Raw genomic sequence first — 17,500 nt, forward strand, 5'->3', positions numbered from 1 at the left:
CATATGGTAATTACGGTAAGCAAACGGCCACTCGGGCAACAACTCCCTCCCCCGACTACCAGGAGAAAATCACAAACTTCGGTGAATTCACACAAAGGAAGATCAAGGAATATTCACAACAAGACGAGCAGTAGAAGCAACACTCTCACTTACCATGGGGAAGGTACGCAGAAATTCACACGAGGCAGCTTTCAAGTTGAAAGCAGTCAATCTCGCATTAAAAGAGAGCAGCCGCCGATCAAACAGAGCAGCCGCGCGTAACCTGGGCAAAAGGGACTGTCCGTCCGGGGGAGAACTACTGAACAACTCCCTCCCGACTATCAGGAGAAAATCACAAACTTCGGCGAATTCACACAAAGGAAGATCACGGAATATTATAGGAGTGTGAAAACATCCACAATTACCAACGGGTTCCAAAACGCTGGACTGCTGCGGGATGAAGAGGATGACGCCACGGGGACTGCCCCCTAGTCCGATACCTCACGAGTCCGATACCTCACGAGTCCGACACCTCATGGTTTTGGGTTAGGGTCTGGGGGAGGTTAGGTTTAGGCGTGGGGGTGGGAGAGGTTAGGTTTTGGGTTAGGGTCTGGGGGATGTTAGGTTTAGGCGTGGGGGTGGGAGAGGTTAGGTTTTGGGTTAGGGTCTGGGGGAAGTTAGCCTCTTTTTTCGGACTCGTGAGGTGTCGGACTCGTGAGGTATCGGACTCGTGCCATGGCACCTGAAGGAGAGAGGAGAGTGGTTGACGAAGCCACCCTGAACCTGTTCGTTTCCGACACTGAAGATGAGGACTTTGGTGGTTTCAGTACGCAGGAAGAAGAGGAAGACGAGGATTAGTGACTTGACTTCTCTGGTTACAGGTTTGCTGCACATATACGGTAGCCTATTGTTGTGTGATTTTGTCTGGGGATTAGTGACCTGACTTTTGTTTTGTTTTGTTGAAATGTTAATAAATGGGAGCTTCCCCAAACAGCGATCTCTTTCCCGACATTCCTCTCTGTGCACGAACCCTTTCATATGGTAATTAAACATCAAAACACCCGCGGCTTATAGTCCGGTGCGGCTTATAGAAGAAAAAAATAGTCAATTTTGGTCCCGCGGCTTATACACCGGTGCGTCTTATAGTCCGGAATTTACGGTAGTCATTAGCCTACTGTTCCCTAAATTGGCCTTCAGCCATCAAAACTTTGATAACCCCTGGTTTAAATTAACACAATAGGTCATATTTATCTCTAGATTACAATTTTAATCATTAAAATTGCCTTTTAGTATTAACATGATTTTTTAAATTATTTTGTCAGAATTTAATATTAAATTAGCAGTTAATATGGTCATGTGGCCATTGAATACTTGAAACTGGTGAGCGACACCCTAAACTCAAGGAAAGTGTTTACTGAGGTAATAAATCACTACTGTAATGTTTTTGTTTTGTGGAAATAAATTATCCACCAGTTGGTGAGGTCAAAGAGAGAAGTTGTCCCTCTCTATGTTCCTGCCACTCTACACAATACACAAGTAGCCTATTTCTCATACCAAGGCTGTCTTATTTGTGGTAAAATGTGCCAGATAACTAGTAGGGCCTAACCATTAGTAACCACTGCTTCTTTTTCAATTGTTTCAAAATCACAAAGTTCTTCATAGATCTAGCCTCTTACTTTTGCTCTCAAAGTGCACCAGATTTATACATTTTACTGTAAAATGTACACAATTTTCTAAAAGACGGGGTGGCACAGCCCCCCCTGGGCCCCCCTAGCAGAACACAAAATGTCCCCGATTTTCATTTGGGAAATCTGGTCACCTTACTGTACTGTATGTGTGTGTAACAGAAGTGAATCAGCGCTGATTCCTCGTGAGTCCCGAGTGGTAGCGAGTAGGTTGGTTAAACTCACTCCCCAAGTATAAAGGCACGTTAATCAGCTCCGCCAAGGGAGCTAGCTCTCTTGGTGCAGTGGTTAGCGTGTCCGTCCAGCAAGCCGAAGGCCGGCAGGTCGAATCCACCCCTGGGTAAGCCCTTAACATGGGTTGCTGCAATTACCACCAACACAACGCTGTTATACATGTGCAGTGTATTGTATGTGTGTAGTGTATTGTATGTGTGCAGTGTATTGTGCTTTACCGTCTTTCTCAAGGAAGTCTGGTCCTTCTCTCCTGAGGAGGATTACAGCAAGCTGGGCTTGACTGGCCAAGCAGTCAGAGTCCTGGGCAGTGATACAGACAGACAGACAGACAGACAGACAGACAGACAGACAGACAGACAGACAGACAGACAGACAGACAGAAAGAAAGATCAGCCTGGTCAAGAGAGAAACCCATGCTGCAAGACAAAACACCATGTACCAAGGTGATGTGGAGCAGTGCAAAAATAGACAGAGATTGGTGCAAAGAACTTTTATGACTTTTGGAACGTAAATGCGTTTGTTTTTGTTTTTTTTATGCTTCAAAAGGCATAAAAGTGATTAACGTTTGTGGAGATTATCTTGCTGAACCCCAATTTGCATTCCCATAAACCTTTGTTAAGCATAGACCTTATTTTATGCATTTAAGTGAAATCCCCATTCTAAAACCGCATAGACTTTTTCCCTGACGAATGGCGGCGATTTCTGGTTAAGCCTACAAAAATACATCATCCCTGCGGTCCTCTATTGTGAGGGTCTGCGTCTCCTATCTGATGATAAGCCACAGAGTTTCCTGGTTTGAGATGAATCCAGGTCCCACGCTTCAGACTGGAGGAAGTTTGAACCGATGCGGGTGATTGGACGAACAGGAGCGGCACATCCGGGACATCCCCCTATCATCGCTCGTTATTTTCCCTGAGATTCCCTTTCCGTTTTGGCCAAGTTTTCCCAGCTTGTGTTTTAAGAGACTAACATGTGTTTTAAGAGACTAACGTGATTTAAGAGACTAACATGTAATTTAAGAGACTAACACGGAAGTGACAATGTGCATAGTTTGCATGAGGCAGAGCACAAGCTGGAAACTCTGTGCTATTCCTGCTTCTTTGGGTCAGTGGTCTGAGCCTGTTGGTTTGTTTTGTTCCTGTAGTGTTCCACTGCGTTGGACTCACGTGGAACTTCTGCATGATCTCGTGGGTGGGTCTGTGCCACCACTCCTCCACGTTGATCTCGGGCTGCTGCTCCAGGTCCGAGGCGTTGGGCGTGCTGGTCTGTCTCTTCACCTTGGAGTGCTTGGGGAGCTCCAGCTCCTCGAAGCTCTTAAACTCTGGGATCCTGCACACACGTGGAGAAACACCCAGGGACGATTAGATGCTTACCTGTAGTAGGTGTGCACCATGTCGTATCGTTATCAATATAAGACTTACTAAAGATGTATTTAACTGGGACATTGCTCATAGACATCCCTGGGCAAATGAATTGAAATCCTTATTTTATCTGAACGATTTGTCACTTATTTTTCATAACAGGTTACTTTGTGATATCCAAGAGACTAATATAATAATAATGATACAATACAATTTATTTGGAGACGCCTTTCAAAACACCCAAGGTCACTGTACATGCATAAAAGAGACATAACATTCTAAAAGATCATACTCAGATAAGAACAACAAGCATGGCAAACATCAGCATAATTAAGATAAGACGAGCGTAGATCAAAGAAAAGACAGGAGATACACTCGGCACGCAGACAACATAGATTGAGTGATGTCTATGATTAAAGTGAGTAGGCTAGTTTGAACAGGTGGGTTTTAAGTAGGGCTGGGATCAAAAAATTGATTGTCCGATTTTTAATCGATTTTTATTTTAATCCTCGATTATCGATTCATATGTCCAGAGATCGATTTTTTTTATTTATTATTATTATTATTATTTTTATTTTTAAATAAACAGGCTAAAATATTATGCTGTGTGTGGTAGTTGAAACATAGTTTCAAGTTGACCTTTATTTATGTTTGTAGTTGAAACAAAAACATAAATACTGTAGGCTACATGAATGGAAATGTTTGATCATTAATATCTACTTTTAGAAATTATTATTATAATAAATTGAGTAAATATATGTGTAACTAAAACCATTGAGGGAGCACAGAGTTGTGGACCAAGGCAGCTCAGCAGGCAAAGTAATAAACAAAATTGAGAAGGGAGCTCCTTGAATTTTACAAAAGTAGTATTTAATCCCGAAGTAATATATTCGTGTACACAGCAGTGTTACAAACAGAATATATCTTCAAAGGGGTACACGGGCAAACAAAACGCTACGCGCGTTTCAACCACACAGGGTCTTCATCAGGCTGGAATAAGTGGGCGTCGGCCAATAACTAAAACCATTAAAACAGGTCTGCAACTTTTTTCCCCATGTATCTACTTGGCTGGTTGGAAACCCCTGTGTTACATAACTGGACAGTCATGTAATTCAGGGTACAGCTCAAAAAACACGTTTTGGTATCACTAACCAAATCAATATTGAAATTGATCGGAATGAAATGGAATGGAATCGAATGGAATCGAAATTAATCAATTCGCAACCTTGTGAATCGGAATCGAATCGATTCTTGAAATTTGAACCAATACCCAGCTCTAGTTTTGAGGTGGGATTTGAATGTGGTTATGGTGTCAGACTGTCGGCGATGTTGGGGCAGGGAGTTCCAGACCCCGGGTGCGGGGGGTTTCTGTGCGCACAGTTACGTTCTGCAACTCTTCCTTCAGCCCTAGAGACTGGCAGGTTCCAATGCTCCGCCGACGAGCGGAGGTCCTGCGCCCAAAACGTCCATTTACAGCACATATCGATCGATATTTTTGGAGAAGATTCCCCCGCATCACAGGACTGAACGGCACTGACAGCACAGAGCTGTCAGTCCCGACAGCGCAGATCAAGATGAGACAGCTGTCAGTATGGGTACGCCTTGGGTTTACCTTTTACGCCTGCTCCATAGCAGACGTAAAAGTTACACCCAGGCGCAACGCATACAGGGCTTAAGACTACATGGTGCACAAGTCATAAAATTAAGTTAGTCGTAACTTTGAGTTCTACGTCGGACGTAGCGTTACACCTAGGCGTACGCCCAGCTGGTGCACTCGGCTACAGGAAAGGAACTTTTTTCATAGTGGATTTTATTTGCCGGGCCTGGGAGCAAAGACAGAACTTTTTGTTTGGGCAGTGATGTAATGATATCTTATTATACTGTATGTTTGAGCATTATGATTATGATTTATATAATATGATATATGTTTAGGATTTCATGCACCACTGCAACGGTACATGATAATGATTGTGATATTGGCAATGTTCCAACTCGTTTATTATGTAATGACGTACGCACAGCAACAAGCATGGCTGAAAGTGGCTCCACACGGGGGAGGAGTTCATTCCAAAAAGGGGAGTGACTTCAATATTGTGGAAGTGGTTTGGATACTTTTGTTGCAATTGTGTGTTGTTGAAATGAATCATAACATATTGTTCAGTATTTTCTCATATCGTCAAGAATATCGTTATCACAGAAATATCATGAAATATGGTGATGTTATTTTAGGGCCGTATTGCCCACCCCTAGTCTGTAGCAGAATCATTGAGTTGAGTGTAATAAGGCTTTATGTGAGTTTGTGTGTAACTGCATGTACGTAAGCATGAACACATATGTAGCATACATTAGTTACATTGTTTTCTTGACCCTGCAAATGCAACCCTGCAAGTATATCTGTCTCTGTTAGTTTACTTTCCAGGGTCCGGAACACCCCCAACATCTACTCAATTGTTCCTCGACCCAAGATCTATCTGTCCAAATTTCATGTAAATCTGTTTTTGACTTTTTGGGCTGTCCTGCTGACAGACAGACAGACGGACGGACGGACATACAGACAGACAGATGGACGGACAGACAGAGATAGAAAGACAGACAGACAGACAGACAGAGAGACAGACAGACAGACAGACAGACAGACAGACAGACAGACAGGCAGGCAGGCAGACAGACAGACAGACAGACAGAAAGACAGACTAACGGGGGGGAAACAGTGTCTCCTTGCTCGGCGGAGGTCAAATATGATTGACAATGTGACTTACTCAGCCTCATTGACACGCAGGAAGTCCAACTGCTCCACCACCGCTCCAGAGATCAGGGTCTGAAAGGGTCACATGATATGAGGTCACGTGACCTCGTGCGCTGCAGTCAACTGTAAAGTCAATGAGTAAAGAAATGTAGCGAGGAAACACTTGGGAGCACAAAGATGATACAGGGGAAGATATGAGAGGTCCAGGTCGTGCGGCAGTAGATTCCCTGCCTACCAACACGAGGGTTCCGGGTTCGAGCCCCCGTGTTACCTCCCGCTTGGTCGGGCGTCCACAGGCACGATTGCCCGTGTATAGCGTGATCCTCCCACACGCTACTTCACTGCCAGTGAAACTCCTCGCTGTCAGGTGAAAAGAAGCAGCTAGAGACTTGCACGTGTATCAGAGGGAGCATGTGCTAGTCTACAACTCTCCCCAGATCAGCAGTGGTGAGGGGGTGGAGTGCTGGACAATTGAGGAGAAGTGGAGGATCTGAAAGAACCTGATAAAAAAGGTGTCTAAGTCAGTAATCCGAGGAGACACTAGGTGGCAGCAGTGAAGAGAACAGTCAGTATACTGTAGCTAGTGTGCTGCCTGTAAATGTGATATGAGCCGTTACAACTGAAGTCAACTCCAAACAAAAACAGAGGTGCCGGGGAAGAGCAGCACCCACAACAATGAGATGATAAAGAGTGGAGGTGTTTTCAAAGTAGCTGGCAGTTTAGCTGTCAAGTTAATAGCAAGACAGGAAGAGGAAACGGACAAACTCAACAGGAAACACCTGAGGAGCTCTCTGCGCTGCTGTGGAAGCCTGTCATGAGTTTGCCAAAGCTAATGTGAAAATTCAACTTAACCGCCTTGACTTTGAGGACATTGTTTTTGTCATTGATCAGGTATCAGCATCCCCTCACACACTCCAGAAACCATTGCTCGGCTGCAGATGTGTTGGCCAAATACATATCAAATCAAATCAAATCAAATGAAAATATGTATATATGGAGAGGGCGAAAGAAAGAGACGACTAAATGAAGTGAAGCTCACCTGAAGCCTGTCCACGTGAACCTTGACCCCTCCGATGTTGCCCTTCTTGAAGGACGCCAGCATGTCCAGGATTGGGTTGAAGCGGCTCCCCCTAGTGAGACGGAGGCCAAACAGATTCAGAGCTGAGACTTGCATGGTTTGTGTTGGCTGCACCGTTCCAAACACGAGGCTGAGCCCCCTCTCGCTCCACGCTGCCTCTCTACTGTCTGTCACTTTCCATACAGCTCATCGTCCCAAATCAATAGCCAACTAATGACTATTGAGCTGCTTCTATGAGAGCCTATTGACTCCGTTCAGATGCTGCAGATGCTGTGGCTGTTTAAGCATCATGGCTTTCTGTAGAACGCTCAATACTGCTGCAATCAGCCCCATAGCCCTGCTATAGTGATACAGATGAGAGGCATTATCGCCCAATCAGCCAGCAACTGCTGTAGCACCTGGCTGCTATAAAGATAAATAGTGCTTTGAGAGAGAGAGAGAGAGAGAGAGAGAGAGACAGAGAGAGACAGAGACAGAGAGAGAGAGAGAGAGAGAGAGAGAAAGAGAGACAGACAGAGAGAGAGAGAGAGAGAGAGAGAGAGAGAGAGAGAGACAGAGAGAGAGACAGAGAGAGAGAGAGACAGACAGAGAGAGAGAGAGAGACAGACAGAGAGAGAGAGAGAGAGAGAACTACAGAAATATTTGATGAAAGAAAATGACTTAAAAGGACAGGTCACGCAAAATCGTAATAATGTTCCTCTTACCTGCAGCCTAGTGCTATTTATCCATCTAGATGGTTTTGGCGTTGAGTCGCCAGATTTGGGAGATATCGACGTTTGACTGTCTCACCACGCAGAAGAAAGTGTGCATCCAACGTTAGCGTAGCTGTCAGGTTAGCACGCTTGCTTTTCTGTGGCGAGACGGTTGACAGGTGCAGTTTGGCCGAAAGAAAATAGTTCCTACTGTACATGAAACTGCTCACAGCAAGGTCTGTGGATTATCATGATTTCTGGAAACATTGCTGTTGAGTTTTTCAAATGCATTTTGTTAGAGCTTTGAGCACCACAAGCCGAGTGCCATCCAGTTCCATTGTAGTGGAGAGAAGGCAGACATCTCTATGGCTGATATCTCCAAAACTCGGCAACTCGCACCAAAACTATCAAGATTTATAAATAGCAGTACAGGTGGGAGGAAAATATGTGTTTCGGATTTTTGGGGTGAACTGTCCCTGTGGTAAATGGTAAATGGCCTGCATTTATATAGCGCTTTTATCCAAAGTGCTTTACAGTCATTCACCCATTCATACACTGATGGCAGCAGGTTACCACGCAGGGTGCTACCACACCAACGGGAGCAATTTGGGGTTCAGTATCTTGCCCAAGGACACTTCGACATGCAGACTGGAGGAGCCGGGAATCGAACCACCGACCTCTTTTATCCAAGGCGATTAGTGGACGACCCGCTCTACCTCCTGAGCTACAGCCACCCGTTTAATTGGTGGCTCAGTGGTTAGTGCTGCTGCCTCACGGCAAGAAGATCTCGAGTTTGCATGTTCTCCCCGTGTCGTGTCTGTGTGAGTTTCCTCCTCTAGGCTTGTGGACCCCAGGAAGAATAGCTGCTACAAAGCTAAAGCTAATTGTGATCCTAATCTACTTCAATTTAAACCTAATTGCGCTAGGGGTGACTGTCAACACATTTTCTTTTTGGCAAGTCAGTGAGAGACAGAAAGAGAGAGAGGGGGGGGTTGATGTAGCGAGATATAGGACAAGGGAGGGCGTGGTGAGACTGTTTGGGAGGACAGCAGGACAGATGAGAGACAGAGCAGCCATGTTAGGGAGTGTGTCTTACTTGATGTTGTCCTCGCGGATGAGGACCAGGAAGAGAGGACGTCCCTGCATCTTCCAGCACTGCTTGATGAACTGCAGAGCGTTCTGCACACAGGGACACACAGGCGCAGGCGCGCACACGCGCACACACACACACACACACACACACACACACACACACACACACACACACACACACACAGGGAAATTATATTAGTCCTTCACTGTTCAAAGTTCACTATTGCGGGTATGAATTCTGCTTGGTCTCATCATGTCTGTTCACATTGAACTCTTTCATAACAGAATTCTGCTTGGTCTCGTCATGTCTGTTCACATTGAACTCTTTCATAACAGAATTCTGCTTGGTCTCGTCATGTCTGTTCACATTGAACTCTTTCATAACAGAATGCTGCTTGGTCTCATCATGTCTGTTCACATTGAACTCTTTCATAACAGAATTCTGCTTGGTCTCATCATGTCTGTTCACATTAAACTCTTTCATAACAGAATGCTGCTTGGTCTCATCATGTCTGTTCACATTGAACTCTTTCATAACAGAATGCTGCTTGGTCTCATCATGTCTGTTCACATTGAACTCTTTCATAACAGAATGCTGCTTGGTCTCATCATGTCTGTTCACATTGAACTCTTTCATAACAGAATTCTACTTGGTCTCATCATGTCTGTTCACATTGAACTCTTTCATAACAGAAGGGGTGCAAGCAGAAGCCTCCACGTGGCGCACCCCGGGCAATGCTAAAGACAGAAACTGTACCACAGCGACTGACTTGAAGTAGCCAATTCTGCAACCACTGACCGTCAACGACAGTCAGGTTTTTCCTAGCCACGATGCCGGCACTACTAGTAGTGACCTCAATCAATGTTGAGGGATACACTAGAACGAAGGCTGATGTGCTAGCGGCTAGCTGCAATGGAAGCGACATCGTCTGTATGCAGGAGACCCACCTGGGTCAGACGAGCAACCGGCCAACACTACCAGGGATGAAACTGGTAGCTGAGATCCGACATCCCAAGTATGGATCAGCCATGTTTGTGAAGCCCCTTCTGGACGTCAGGGACTTCCACACTAACAGCTCAGATACCAACATAGAGACTGTTACTATATGCCTGCCAGAGATCTCCATTACCTCACTGTACAAACCCTGCCAGCCCCTTTGAATGGCCTGAACTACCACCTAAATGCAGGAAGAAGCATGCCATAGTGATTGGGGATTTTAATTCCCTCCACACAATGTGGGGATAAGACTCAACCAACAACGATGGCGAACTAGTTGAAAGCTGGATGGAAAACACAGGCATGCAGCTGGAGCTTATTCACAACTCTAAACTCCCCAAGTCCTTCAACAGCTGCCGCTGGAGAAGAGGTTACAAACCTGACCTGTGCTTCGCCAGCTAGAGACTAGCACATCTGACTGAGAAAACGGTGCTGAAACCGCTCCCCAAGTCCCAACATCGGCCAATCTCAGTCACGATCAAACCTGCCATCACAAAGTCCGAAGTACCCTTCCGACGCCGCTTCAACCTCATGAAGGCCAAATGGGATGAGTACAGCGAAGGAATGGAAAAAGCTGTAACAGACACTGAACCCACACCTGACAACTACTCCATGTTTGTTCAGGCTGTAAAGAAGACTGCTTGTGCGCACATCCCACGCGGATGCCGAAAAGAATACATCGCAGGCCTCACAGAGGAGTCATCACAACTGCTGGAGAGCTATGAAACAGAGTTCCAAAAGGACCCGTTTTCAGACACCACCAGCGACCTCAGTGATGCACTCATGGAATCCCTAGGGAAGGAGAGGCAGAAAGCCTGGAAGGATCTCGTAGAGAACATCAACATGACTCAGAACAGCAAAAAAGCCTGGTCCACTATCCGGAAACTAAACGGTGATAAGATCCCACCACCTGCTATATCCGATGTAACACCAAACCAGGTCGGGAGCCAACTGGTGGCCAACGGGAGACGAGCAGAAAAGCATAGGGCCAAAGGACAACACCATCTCACCACCATCCCAGGCAGTCAGCAGAACATGTCCATTCTAACCAAGCCCTTCACCTTTGAGGAGTTTGAAGCAGGACTAAACACCATGAAGATGGGCAAAGCTGCAGGTCCTGAGGACATACTGTCTGAGATGATAACCCACCTAGGCCCAGTCGCCAAACAATGGCTCATGGACATGTACAACACGTGCCTCCAAACCCAGCATATACCAACGATCTGGAGGAAAGCCATCATCATTGCTCTTCTAAAACCTGGAAAAGACCCCAACCTCCCCAAAAGCTACCGGCCCATCTCCCTACTCTGCACCACCTACAAGCTGTTCGAGATACTACTCCTCAACCGACTATCCCCCCAGATAGACGCTGAGCTAATCAAGGACCAAGCTGGATTTAGACCGGGAAAATCATGCACAGGCCAACTGCTAAACCTCACCCAGTACATCGAGGGCGGCTACCAGAAGAAGCTGATAACAGGCGTTGCCTTTGTAGATCTTTCGGCAGCTTATGACACCGTCCAACACAGGCTGCTGACCAAAAAACTTTTCGACATGACAGCGGATGCCAAACTGTGCAACATAATAAGATGTCTTCTGAGCAACCGGATGTTCTATGTCACACTCAACAATACAAAAAGCAGATGGTTCCACCAGAACAACGGGCAGTGTCTTGGCACCTCTCCTCTTCAATGTCTATACCAATGACCAGCCCCTACCAGAAGGATGCAGCAGGTTTATCTACGCAGATGACCTAGCCATGACAACGCAGCAGCATACCTTCCCAGAAGTTGAGTCAACCCTGGAACAAGGACTGACAGATATGTCCTCATACTATCTGGAAAACCACCTACGTCCAAACCCTGGGAAGACCCAAATCTGTAGCTTCCACCTCAAAAACAAGGAGGCTAAACGAGAGCTCAATGTAACCTGGGACGGAATAAGGCTTGAAAACCACCAGCACCCAGTCTACCTGGGAGTAACCTTAGACCGTACCCTCAGCTACAAGGAACACATCCAGAAGACGAGATCTAAGGTGTCCACCAGGAACAGCCTTCTGCATCAACTTACCAACTCAAAGTGGGGAGCTCACCCAAGTACGCTGCGCACAACGGCACTAGCCCTGTGCTTTTCCACCGCCGAATATGCCTGCCCAGCATGGTATAAATCAAGCCACGCACGCAAAATAGACCCTATCCTCAACGAGACCTGCAGGATAGTGACTGGGTGCATTAAAACAACCCCCGTACCCTGCCTTTAGGCCCTCTCAGGCATCGCCCTCCCTGACATCCGCAGAGCAGTCACCGCCAAAGCCGAGCACAAAAAGCAGGCCCATGACAACCGGCACTCACTCCACCATCACTCTGCACCCCAGAAACGGCTCAGGTCCAGAAGCAGCTTCCTGGATGCAACTGCAGAACTGGAGACCACACCATCTGCTGCCAGGACTACCGAGTGGCACAACCAGTGGAACAGCCTGGGCAGCCAGACAACCCAATGGACAGAGAGAGGCATTACCCCAGACGAATGCCTAGCGACTGGCCATGACCAACCTTGGGCCGTCTGGAAAACACTGAACCGTCTGCAGGTCGGCGAAGGACGCTGCAAGGCAGCCATGAAAAAATGGACACTAACATGTTCTGATGCATGTGTGTGCTGCGAACCACAAACAATGGAACACATCATGAGATGAAGCTATGCTCCAAAATGCACTGGAGATGATCTGGCCGAGCCGAATGCCGCTGCACTCGCCTGCGCCAACCACTGGAAAGACGTGATATAGAGGACGGCCGGACACGAGGAAGAAGAAGAATAACAGAATTCTGCTTGGTCTCATCATGTCTGTTCACATTGAACTAACAGAATTCTGCTTGGTCTCATCATGTCTGTTCACATTGAACTCTTTCATAACAGCGACGGTCTCTTGGCAAATGAGACAAACTGAACCCTTTCAGCTTTCAGTGAAACCATATTCCACCTTCCAGCGCTCCTGAAAGTGGTGGCTCACTGTCACCTTTAGGCTTCTTTGCTGTGGCCATGTCTGCCACCTAGTGGGAAATGTCTGTTACTGCTAGCTAACTGTTCATTTGTTGTAAAACATTATAGTTCCGCCTGTCTAGTTTTAATACTTGATGCTTGCCTCCTACAAAGTGGATGACAGTGCTGTCATCGTTAGGTGTACCATGACTTGTGAACTTGCTTGATTAACCAATACTGTGTGGACGGCCATTTCAAATCAGTGCGCGGGCTGTAAATGGCCCCCGGGCCGGACTTTGGACATGCCTGGTGTTTGTGCTGTCTGCTGTGAAAGCCAATAGATCGGTCTGTGTGGGAACGCCCACAAAATGTTATACGGCTGGTGCGCGAGTGGGGTAAAAAAAAACATCATATATCTCAATGGGCTGACTCACCAAAGGACAGTGCTGTGGCTCTACACTACAGGATTGGGGATTCTAGAGCAGGTACATAGAGGTGTGTTGAATCCCTGATAGTAGCTGCCTGGGCTGGGCTAGCAGCTAAATGCTAACTTTGCTGAATGAGGGGAACGGGGGGATTTACCCCACCCTGACCACGCCCCCCCAGCCAGCTACCCCAGCGGTCTATGACGAGACACAGACTGTCTCTTTGTAATCCCGGGCTCACCTTGATGTCGTCGATCAGCAGCATAACATCTTGGGACAGGTAAAAGTCACTCAGATCAAACACGATGGGGTAGCACACCACCGTCTTGCCCAGGATACGATAAATCTGCAGGGAGGCAAACACATGGTGTTAGAAGATGGAGGACTCACGAGTCTCCACATTATTCTGGACAGCTTCAAACATACACGATGGTCCCTATCGTTGCATCGGCGCTGTTTCTAGGCCGAGCGCCTGGCGCAGCCCAAATCAGTGGCCGTGGACCAGCGCACTTGATATCGTCATGCTGGCGCTACACGCAGCCTAAAGCATTACAACCACGCCTTTTAAGCGTAAAATTATGCACCGTCATGCTCATTGGATAACTGCAATAAACGAATCGCACGCTTGCCTTTTTAGCTCCAATTCCAGTGATCCCGCAAAACCAGACGAAAGCCAAACGCTCTGCCCCCCCCCCCCCCCTCCCTTCATCCAGTCTGTCTGTCTGCATTATAGGCTATTATTCCATATTATTATGCTTCTCAAACCAATCTAACTGCAGTTTCAATACTGCAAGCATGTAAATACGCTACACTATAGCAAGATCAAAGTGAAAATAATGTTCTAAATGCATCAGCTAGAAAAATATAGCCTATTAGATTGGTGAAAGTTTGTCCAGAAAGATATCATTTTCTCTCGCCTGCTGCAGGAAGGATGATGCACATAAATATAGCCTACATTATGTAAAGTCATTGCATAAATGTGTTTTTATTGTAAAACTAAATGTGGAGTAGGGCCAAGTTATTGGAGCGGACATCACAGTATAGCAGATGACAGTAGAAGCTTCCGAAGCGCGTTCCGCTGTCACTTATCTAAATCACGTTAAATCGACAAGGGATATTTATAGCCCCAGTAGGACATATATGTTTCACATAGGGTGGTGTTTTCATTTCGATGTTTTATTTGGTCCAATATTGAAATGTTCTACAATTGGAGGTTGTCTTACCATTACACATTATTTAGATCCTCCCTTAATATAGGTTTTCGGCTCATTTGGTTGCTATTTAGTAGCGAAATGGAGAGGCACAATGCATGTTGGGACATTCACATTGCAGTGAAGTTACAGCTTATTTTTTCTATGGGACTCTGAGCGAGGGAGTCAGAGACAGTCGGTATTGTGCCTGTCAGACTGTGAGGAGAGAGGGAGAGAGTGACACAGAGAAGGGTGAAAGAGGAGAGAGCCAGAGGGGAGGGAGAGAGCCAGAGGGCAGCGCTCCGCGCAACTGGCCCACTGAATAGGCCTGCTTTTCAAAGGCGCAAGGCGCTAAATTAACGCCAGGTCGGAAGATAGCAGTACGCCGGTATTTAGCGCCGACACGCCCACTTTGGCCCATTCTGGGACTGCGCCACGCCCATTCGGCCTAAAGCGCATTTGGCAGCCTAAAGCCATATTGATATCGTCCCAAAACAGGCGCAAGGCACGTTTTTTTGCGTTTAAGGCCCGTTTTAGCGCCGAAGGCTTGTGGGAGAATAGGGCCCCAACACTCCTAAAGCAGAGGGGACACAGCCCACTATCTACACTGCTGAGAACCATACACACACAGGTGTGTGTACAACTATCTACACTGCTGAGAACCAACACACACAGGTGTGTACAACTATCTACACTGCTGAGAACCAACACACACAGGTGTGTGTACAACTATCTACACTGCTGAGAACCAACACACACAGGTGTGTGTACAACTATCTACACTGCTGAGAACCATACACACACAGGTGTGTGTACAACTATCTACACTGCTGAGAACCAACACACACAGGTGAGTGTACAACCATCTACACTGCTGAGAACCATAACTATCTTAGTGAGGACAATCATTGATATAATGCATTCGATCTAACCCTGACCATCACATGCCTAACCCTTACCTAAACCCAATTCTAACTTCACCCTTAAAACATGTCATGTCTGTATTTTACGTGCAAAATTGTCGTACGTTTTAAAATAAATACGACCTCATGTTGTGTCACTCACGTTGGTCCTCACTAAGATAGCTGTACAAGAACACACACACACACACACACACACACACACAGCTAGAACAAAACCAAACAAGAAAACACACACTGCATTATTCTCTCTCACACACACACACACACACACAGATGATGATAATGTCCTCTGGCAGTCGGCCATCTTCCCCATAAATGTCCCATTATAATATTGTCTTAGCGATGTGTTGGGAGCTGTGATTCATTTGCTTGGCGATGTCTTTTGTTTCAGAAGGCTGCTACGGCTCTGCTTAGATTCTCCTCTAGAAGGCTGCTACGGCTCTGCTTAGATTCTCCTCTAGAAGGCTGCTACGGCTCTGCTTAGATTCTCCTCTAGAAGGCTGCTACGGCTCTGCTTAGATTCTCCTCTAGAAGGCTGCTACGGCTCTGCTTAGATTCTCCTCTAGAAGGCTGCTACGGCTCTGCTTAGATTCTCCTCTAGAAGGCTGCTACGGCTCTGCTTAGATTCTCCTCTAGAAGGCTGCTACGGCTCTGCTTAGATTCTCGTCTTGCTGTGACCTTCGTTTGGGACAAAGTGCAAAAAAACAAGACGGTATTCTACACCGACACACACGCACAGCCGTATAGTATGCACACACACACACACACACACACACACACACACACACGCACAGCCGTATAGTATGCGCACACACACACACGCACGCACACACACACGCACACAAACGTGCGTGCGCAACCGTATAGTGTGCACACGTACATACCAACTGACCGCAGATATACCAACCAGTGTTGGGCAGTAAAGTAAAGTTGAGATGGGGGGGGGGGGGGGTAGCGAAAGAAACATACTAAGTAACGAGTAACGTAACAAATTACTTTAATTAGTTAACTAATTACTAAGTGATAAGTGAAGGAATTTCATTACTTTTTAAAGGTGTAATAAGTAAAAGTAACTAATTGTATTTCCTGAGTAACTTGCCCCAGAATATGCAGTGGAAACTCTGCAGTGGAAATTGTCTGTATTCTAGAGAGACTCCAGAGTAACTATATGACTGTCAGTCATATAATGTATGAACTCAATATAGACTTTGTCTATATTGACTATATTATCTATATTTGACTTCAAAACTCAGAATATGCATCAGAAATGGTCCATATTGTCTAGAGAATATTGGAGATATCTGATCGTAAATTTCAGGATTCTGGCCCTTTTGGCCCAGTGTGACAGCAGCTTAGCAGAATCAAAATGCACATCCAAAATCCTCCGAATAAGCACAATGTATTCAGCGATGCCTGTGTCTGAGAGGAAAGGGTTAAGGTCTTTTCAGCGATGCCTGTGTCTGAGAGGAAAGGGTTAAAGTCTTTTCAGTGATGCCTGTGTCTGAGAGGAAAGGGTTCAAGTCTTTTCAGTGATGCCTGTGTCTGAGAGGAAAGGGTTAAAGTCTTTTCAGTGATGCCTGTGTCTGAGAGGAAAGTGTTAAAGTCTTTTCAGCGATGCCTGTGTCTGAGAGGAAAGGGTTAAGGTATTTTCAGCGATGCCTGTGTCTGAGAGGAAAGGGTTAAAGTCTTTTCAGCGATGCCTGTGTCTGAGAGGAAAGGGTTAAAGTCTTTTCAGCGATGCCTGTGTCTGAGAGGAAAGGGTTAAGGTATTTTCAGCGATGCCTGTGTCTGAGAGGAAAGGGTTAAAGTCTTTTCAGCGATGCCTGTGTCTGAGAGGAAAGGGTTAAAGTCTTTTCAGCGATGCCTGTGTCTGAGAGGAAAGGCTTAAAGTCTTTTCAGTGATGCCTGTGTCTGAGAGGAAAGGGTTAAGGTCTTTTCAGCGATGCCTGTGTCTGAGAGGAAAGGGTTAAAGTATTTTCAGTGATGCCTGTGTCTGAGAGGAAAGGGTTCAAGTCTTTTCAGCGATGCCTGTGTCTGAGAGGAAAGGGTTAAGGTATTTTCAGTGATGCCTGTGTCTGAGAGGAAAGGGTTAATGTCTTTTCAGTGATGCCTGTGTCTGAGA

The 17,500-nt window shown here is 46.2% G+C and overlaps 1 protein-coding gene across 1 annotated transcript in view; it reads right to left on the reverse strand.

Moving 5' to 3' along the window:
• Nucleotides 1-17,500, reverse strand: part of phkb (phosphorylase kinase, beta) — a 182,443-nt gene that overhangs the window by 18,108 nt on the left and 146,835 nt on the right. The window contains exons 18-23 of the mRNA XM_083652929.1: nucleotides 13,507-13,611; nucleotides 8,872-8,954; nucleotides 7,045-7,135; nucleotides 6,019-6,077; nucleotides 3,065-3,227; nucleotides 2,117-2,198 (exon numbers count right to left, since the gene is read on the reverse strand). Coding sequence (XP_083509055.1) covers nucleotides 2,117-2,198; nucleotides 3,065-3,227; nucleotides 6,019-6,077; nucleotides 7,045-7,135; nucleotides 8,872-8,954; nucleotides 13,507-13,611 — 583 coding nt within the window. The remainder of the gene's footprint in view (nucleotides 1-2,116; nucleotides 2,199-3,064; nucleotides 3,228-6,018; nucleotides 6,078-7,044; nucleotides 7,136-8,871; nucleotides 8,955-13,506; nucleotides 13,612-17,500) is intronic.

This window comes from Poromitra crassiceps, assembly GCF_964638095.1.
Source record: "Poromitra crassiceps genome assembly, chromosome: 16".
NCBI lineage: Eukaryota > Metazoa > Chordata > Actinopteri > Beryciformes > Melamphaidae > Poromitra > Poromitra crassiceps.